The 7,865-nt window shown below is 42.2% G+C and overlaps 1 protein-coding gene across 1 annotated transcript; it reads left to right on the top strand.

Annotated features, from left to right (window-relative positions):
• The first annotated feature begins 620 nt into the window (after positions 1-620).
• Positions 621-7,865, top strand: NT5C1B (5'-nucleotidase, cytosolic IB). The gene is made up of 6 exons (XM_071741987.1): positions 621-1,260; positions 1,344-1,511; positions 4,414-4,543; positions 5,095-5,217; positions 5,900-6,084; positions 6,993-7,865. The coding sequence occupies exons 1-6, from the start codon at positions 634-636 to the stop codon at positions 7,329-7,331; spliced, it is 1,572 nt and encodes a 523-aa protein (XP_071598088.1). The 5' UTR covers positions 621-633; the 3' UTR covers positions 7,332-7,865.

Below are 7,865 nucleotides of genomic sequence, written 5' to 3'. Positions count from 1 at the left end.
TGTAGACTGGATGGCCATAGACAGGCTTGATAATTTGATAAACATTTTGCAGTTACCAGGGTCAGAAGCAGAGTATCCCTTCAAAATATTAAAGTCCTTTAAAGGGTGCTTACATTTGCTACAACTCACAGATACCACTGAGCCACTGGAAACCACCTGCCAAGTCTGCCTGTGCTCTGCCGGACCCCACCAGAGGTCAGGGGGAAAGCCACTCCCTTCCTCACTTCCCATCCTCTCCTCCAGCTCATCCATTTGGGGACTGTGGTTCAGATCAGCTGTGACTGCCGAGGCAGCCAGGAGCACTTCAGAGAGGTGTGTATTACACAAGGAGCCCACAGCTCTGTGTGGAATTCTGGGCTTTAGGACTACCCAAAGCAGATGTCAGGTTGTTTATCGTGCGTGCAGCCTTTGCCCGCAACATCACTGTCCAAATTACTGCTCCTAACCGGTACTTTCAGCATTGCTCTGTGGAACAAAGCACCCCAGGTCACTGACACCCACTTCATTCTGACTGCAAGACACACTATTGCTATATTATAGAAGAAATCTCCTGGAAAACTGCTGCTGTTATTGGGAAATCAAGACTGCATCTAAATAATAAACTCTTAACGCTGTAGATAAAACCGGTGCTGGATGCTGCTGCCTAATGCCACTGTGGCTGTGTTCACCACCGCTCGAAGCACTGTGGGGAGCAGCACCGGGTGTCCCGGAGCAGCAGTCCCTGAGAGGGCCGGGGAAGGGCTGGAGCCCCGGCCCTGCGCACCCCACGGACAGGCCATGAGGAGAGGTGCTGCGGCTATGCCGGCCCTTGGGGTGGCAGATGGGGGGAGGCCTAGAGTGCTGTTGGCTCCGTGGAGGCCACTGTCCCTCAAAAATGCCGCCTCGGGAGCGGACAGGCCCGGGCGAGGGCAGGGCCGCTCCCTGCCGTGCTGCGCCCAGAGGAGGGCAGGGCGGCCCCGGGAGCGGCAGAGCGAAAGGGAAAGCCAGTGCCCGGGTGACTGCCCCGAGCAGGGCGGGGCGGGGGAGCGGCTGCTGCCACTGCTTCCCGGTCTCCTGCGCCGGGGACGGCATCGCCCGCTCCCTGCCCGGCTTGTCCACACCACAGCCCCGTTGCCCGCCGAGCCAGGCAACATGAGCGGCTCCGGCCCGGAGGCGCCCCAGCCCGGCGAGACGCAGGAGGTCCAGGTGCAGGAGGCCGACCAGGACTGGGCGGCGGCCAAGGCTTTCTACGATAACCTGGTCTCCAAGAAACCCCGGCCGGTGAGTGCAGGCGGGCGGGCCAGGGGTGGGGAGTCCGGTGGCTGGGGGCTGCCGGCCGGCGCTACCCTCCGCTCGTTCCGCAGCCCAAGCCTCAGAATGCCATCACGGTGGCCGTCTCCTCCCGAGCCCTCTTCGACATGGTGGAGGAGCGGCGGATCTACGAAGAGCAAGGGATGGAGAAGTACGTACAGTACCAGGAAGACAACGAGAACGTCACCCTCAAACCCGGACCGGCTTTCTACTTTGTTAAGGTACCGGGGCTGGGTCGAGCCGGGGCGGGCTGGCCCAGCGGAGCGGGGGGGGGGGTGTGTTAGAGCGCGGAGGATGTTGCAAGGCCGAAATTTGGGGAAGAGGAGGAACCCGAAGAGGAACCTCCGCCCAAGAAGCGGAGATTATGTTGCCCCAGGAAGCGTTCTGGGGAGTTGTTTCCCCTGAGGTGAATTCGCCTCGTCCCGGCAGCCCGGCACCACCTCCCTATCTCCCTGCGGAGCCCGGGCGCTGCGGCCACCCCTCCTCTCTCTCCCCTTCCTTTCCCATCCCTTCACTCCTCTCCCCTCCCGCCGGCACTAATGCCAAATGCCTGCGGCAGATCACGTACCCCGAGTGTCACCGGGACCGGAGTTTTCCGCTCAGCATCACGGTTTGGCTCCCCCGGCTCTCTGCCTCACACCTGAGGTGTGGGGAAGGAGCAGCCTTCATTTTCTGCTGGTTACACAGGCTGCACGAAGACTGCTTTCAGTAAAGATAGACGAATTATTTTATATTTGTTGCCACCTCTTCCCCCCCAAAAGCAAAACCAAAACACTTTAGTTCCTCGTTCCATTTCTATGTCCCTCCATAGGACTACTGTGACGAAAACCAGCATTGATTCAGTGTTACACAAGTTATTAAAAAAAAATTTTATTTTTTTTGTTTTGGTTGGTTTGTTTTTTTTTTTTCTTTTTGGTCATTTTTAATTCTTCCTCACTTACCATGTCATTCTTGAAACTGTTTTTGAGGGCCACCAAAAGTAGAACCAATAGTTGAGAGGGTTTAAGAGGTGAAATTGAATAATTTGCTTTCATTGCACAAAGATAGGAGAAATGGCCAAGGTAAAATAGCCTCCAGCATGGAAGGCAAATTAAAAAAAAAAAAAAAAAAATGTTTTTTAGGAACACAGATTTTAGTAAGACTGACTTGAAAAAATACCTCCTATGGAGCTGAATGTTTTATAAGCACTACCACAGGAATTTTAGAAAATTTATTAAATCATAATTAGCAGTCCTACTTGCTGACAGCAGAGTTGTGGCAGAATGCGTCCTTCAGGTTTTAAAAGTTGATTTTCATTGCTTCAATTTCAGTCTCAGGAAGGTAAAACATTTTCAGCGTTGCTGATCACTTTTTGGCCACACATAGTGGAAAAATTACTTATGTCAATACCCATCCTGTTCTAAATACAGCAGCTGTTAATAGCATTAATAGCACAAGCATAGCAAAAGGATTTTTAGCATAAAAGCCTTGCCATAAAATAATTCACTCTGCACACCAGTGAGGCTACACAGACTACTGAATTTACTGCATCTTTTCCTACCTGTAGCATCTAGAGAGAGCAGCTCTTCTAGCACAGTCAGCTTTCAGGAGGTTTGTTACAGTTCAGTGTTGAATTCAGTTTGACTATAAGCAAAGAACTAACTGTTTTTCTCTCACACTTTGTAAACCAGAGGTGTTACCTATGCCCAGCAAAATGCACTTTGACATCTGTTCCCTTGCAGTATTTGCATTTGAGTTCTTTCTGTGTTTTATGAGATTCCTAAACCAATTAGTCACAGGAACCATTAGTCTAGAGAACTGTGGGGTTGTTGGGTGATACTTTCAATTCGGAGGGAAAGAAAGCAAAAATAATTTTTTTCTGTTGTTATTATTCCTTTATTGAAATCTTTAAGACACTAACTTAAAAGTATATCTCATGCTTGTAGCACTTAATCTTAACCACAGGCCAGGATCTCCCTGTGCTGCAAAATGTACAGGCACTGGACAAAAAATTGGCATCCCCCTTCCACTTCCCCTTATTCTCTAATAGATTAAGAAGTTCTGCATTAGAGTATTAGGAGACAGTAAAAAAAAAATCGAAAGGTACAAAGGAGTTATGACCACATACTAAGATTTTTCCTAGCTCTTATACCAAGGTCTCAGAGTTTTCCTAAGTGCAGTCCCATGTGACATAGCCATGGGTTTTGAAGTGAGATTCCCAGAATTTAATTATGAAATCTGATTTTTTAATGCTTAACAACTGGTCTGACTTTTTAAAGAATCTTAATAAATATCAACCCATCTTGCATTCATTTGATGATTCATTGTTGACTATATTGCTATAATTCCAAAGAATTCCATTCAATGGCCAAGATCCCAAAGCAGATGTCTGTGTATAAACCTAGAGCAAAGAGCAAGTCTGATTCCAAAGGCATAAGATGCTAAATAATATGAGAGAATAGATGGATACAGAGAGAGACAAGAAGATGAAAGGTCCAGGAAATAAAAATACCAAACTGGATATAACATGTTGGCCCAATATCTTTAAAGAGCTCTTAAATTAATCAAAATCTGCCTTATTCAGTATTGCAATTAGAAATCACCAAAGTAATCATGTTTGACAGGATTACTCAGTACTTAAGTGTTTTGACTTAGGTGTTTTGACACCTAAACACCTGAACTGTGTCAGCAAATCTTTGCATAAGTATGTGGCCCAAATTCACATTTGTGCATGCAAAAAAGCAGGTTATGAACACAAATCCCTTTACACCTTCTTGATTGCACAGGAACAATTTTCAAGTGGCCAAGAAAGTCTAAGTCTCAAGTGGACAAGAAAAAAATTATAGGGATTGTGATTAATGTTCAGCAATGCATTGATTTATTCTAGATGATTGTGGTGTCCTAAGAAAGATTTCCATGATAAAGTTAAATTCTGTAACTCAGCAAAAGAAACTTAATTGCTTCCCATCGATTGAACCCAGTCAAATAGTTGCTGGGAGCAGAAAGGGATAAAACAAGTTCAGCAAGTTAAACTGTCAGGTTTTACACATTCTCCTTTAAGACAGTCTTATCACTAAACCCACAGCAATTAAGAACTGAAGCACATTCCTTTCTATTACTGACTTCCACATTTTTAACCTGCAGGCACTGGAGCACGTCAATGCCCGACTTCTTGAACTGTACCCTGATGATGAAGAACGATTTGATATTGTTCTGATGACTAATAACCATGCCCAAGTGGGAGTCAGACTCATAAACAGCATCAATCATTATGGTAATTTAGGATAAGTATTACCTGGTAGAACTGTCTGCTGTTACATAAGAAAATTAATAATTTTATTTCTCCCGCTCTGACCTTGCTGAAAGCAAATTCTTTGATACTGACATCCATTCTTCAGAGGATGATACTTATTTTCAAGTGTTGGCATAAGTGAGATAATGTTAAAAAGAACTTGGTCTGAAGCTCTAGATTTAACTTGTCAGGTTAATTTTTTTTTAACTTGAAGCTTAATTTCTGAAAGAAGTCCTTAAACTTTTAATTTTTTGGTACTTACACCCCATTTACATACCTACACATTCACATTACTTGCTCTGCTGTCTTAGAGAGACTTTGTGTTAAACTCTGAAGGAGGACTGATCAAATGTAGTCAGCTGACATCATGTTAGTTGACTGCAATGCCAGTCAAGTTGTCTAACTTGCTGGGATTACAGTGAACAAATTTTTCTTTTGTTAAGTTTCCTATCAGTTGTAGGCTAGTGTACCTTTTTATGGGTTCCTTTTACAGGTTTGTAGAGTCACACCTTGTTGTGCTGTTCTTACTTCAGGCTTAACAATTGAACGTTTCTGTATGACGGGAGGAAAAAGCCCCATTGATTACCTGACTGCATACCTTACAGATTTGTACCTCTCAGCAGACTCTGAAAAAGTACAAGAAGCTATAGAAGCAGGTTTGAATTTACTTTCTTTTGTTCTGTCTCCCTTGAGCTTGTTAAAAAAATGAATATATATGTATGCTTTTTACAGAACGTGGTGCTGCTTCATCAAATACAGAAAGTCACAATTCTGTATGGTGCATATTATCACTTATTTTTACTTAATCAAGTATAATGAGGTTATTTCCCTGTATTGTTCTTCTCTGACCCTTTTGCCTGCTGATAATGACAACTTATTCAATCTCTCCCTTTCTCCCTTTCTCATAACTTTCTGTATTCTCCCTACAAGAAATGAACTCTCACATATACCTACACATCTCTCTTTAACTTATGTTTGAATGGGGTCATCTCTTTGATATGACTTACAAAAAACAATTTCTGTATTTTGTTAAAAAATATCAAACAATTCGACTCAACAGTCTCTTTGGAATTTCCTGCTTTGTTTCATTTGCAGCACACCTTGGGGACTGGTTTTGTATATTTTATATAGAAGTGTAAGGAAGCATGTCTAAGAAGTTAGGTCAGTGGGACAGCTTCTACACATTTGTGTTAAAGAACAACCATTACAAATTAGCTCTACTGCTTATTTCACCATATGAAAAGGTCAACACAAATAAGTTGTTGGAACTGAGTGGCTGATGGTTTAATGAGTGACTTTGCAGGACATGCTAACTCAAGTTCTCTGATCCGTTTTCAGGCATTGCAGCAGCTACGATGTTCACTGCCAACAAAGATATTCCTTACTCAGATACACAGTTGAGGGTGGCATTTGATGGGGATGCAGTTCTCTTTTCTGATGAATCAGAACAGATTTACAAAGAGCAAGGATTAGACAGATTTTTTGAACATGAGAAGCTGAATGAAAATAAGCCTCTTGCACAGGTTTGTACTTCTTGAATCAGTGCGTTTTCAAAACCTCTGTTGCTGCTGTCTTTCTTCAGTTTCCCCAGTGTCTATGTCTTCTTCTTTGTGGAAGTTGATTGCTCTATTTATTTTGATATTCAAGAATAATCTTTAAAATGCAGGGCTGACATAAAGGAGCCCCCACCATTGCAGTTCCTTCACCAGACCTGCCACTTCACTGAGAAAGCTGTATATATGACAGTGACTTACAGGGGTATTTTAATTGTATCATTAGGAAAGGCTACAGCTAATTTCCTTGGTGATTTTTTTTATCAAATTGTGTAGATAATGTTAATTTCAAACACTTGGATATTTGGGTTATTCAAACAGGGTAATATGTGCTTATTCCCAAAAAAACACATATTTTAACATTAGCTTAAAGTGAAAGACCAATTCTGCTGTTGGTAAAAATGATATAAATTCAGAATAAAAGCTTGATCTATGAAAGTACTGGACAGTGCAATATATTGCAATCTGACCCAAATCATAATTTTCTTCTTTTATTTATATTGTGACCTAATATTGTCACTAATCTGGGGAGAGTTAAGTGGTGTCTATGTAAATTTTTTTGCACACCAAAAAAAAACTAATCTCATGGTTCAGAGTAAAAAGAGTTAAGTTTTTAAAGAACATTTTATTAAAGACTATAGTAACAACTTCATAAGTTTATAAGAGAGCTTTAGTGAGTATCAATTTCCTACTGATCACATATGTAGGATTATGACATTTTTCCAGTTTGTGAGTTCCTAGTAAGACCCATTTGAACACGCTACATAGAGTAGCGTAGCATTAGGAAGGAATCTTGTATGTAACTGACAGTCTGGAATAAAGCAAAAGAATGATTCTGTGAGCTGTGGACAAATACTAAATGTGCTTCTCATATTCAGGGTCCTTTGAAAGGTTTTCTGGAAGACCTAGGGAAACTCCAGAAGAAGTTCTATGCAAAAAACGAACGGTTAAATTGTCCTATAAGGACCTACCTGGTTACAGCCAGAAGTGCAGCAAGCTCTGGAGCCAGAGTGCTGAAGACTCTTCGTAGCTGGGGTCTGGAGATTGATGAGGCACTTTTCCTAGCAGGAGCTCCTAAAGGACCAATCCTGGTGAAAATCCGCCCGCACATTTTCTTTGATGACCAGATGTTTCACATCGAAGGAGCACAGAAATTAGGGACCATAGCTGCACATGTTCCCTATGGCATTACTCAGAAACACCACAAATCTTCATGACTGGATGGCATCATTAACAATAAGGTTTCTAACTCAGCCAGCCTCTAACATACCAATAGTTGTGTCTAAAAACCTCTACATTTGTATATTGCAAGCACTGTGGTTAAAGATTTAACTCCGGCCAGAGCAGCCTTTAAAGGAAATATTTTTAATATAGGCAAGTTTTAATTTAAGAGAGCTCTTAAGTGGATCTAACACTGTTTTTGATATTGGGAGAATATTTTTACTGTTTTTATAGCTTGAGGAATATTTTGAAAGACAGAACAGTTATATTTTCTCTAAAAAACTATTGGCAGGTTATTTATAACAGAAGTCATGCTGCTGTGCTAGTCTTTAATTATGAAATTGCTAGAAGCACTGTTTGCCTGTGTTTACCTCTATGTGGTTTTCTTGTTAAGTATGTGTTCAGTAGGTTTGTTATCACAATGTTTCAGCTTTCAGTGAAATGTTCATTTATTTAATCTTGTGTTTACAGGAATCTTTTTTTTTTTTTCTATATTGTTCTCCTATTCTAATAAAGCTGGCTTTACAGAA

This window comes from Heliangelus exortis, chromosome 3 (genome assembly GCF_036169615.1).
Source record: "Heliangelus exortis chromosome 3, bHelExo1.hap1, whole genome shotgun sequence".
Taxonomy (NCBI): domain Eukaryota; kingdom Metazoa; phylum Chordata; class Aves; order Apodiformes; family Trochilidae; genus Heliangelus; species Heliangelus exortis.
This window is presented reverse-complemented; position numbering and strand designations above follow the sequence as displayed.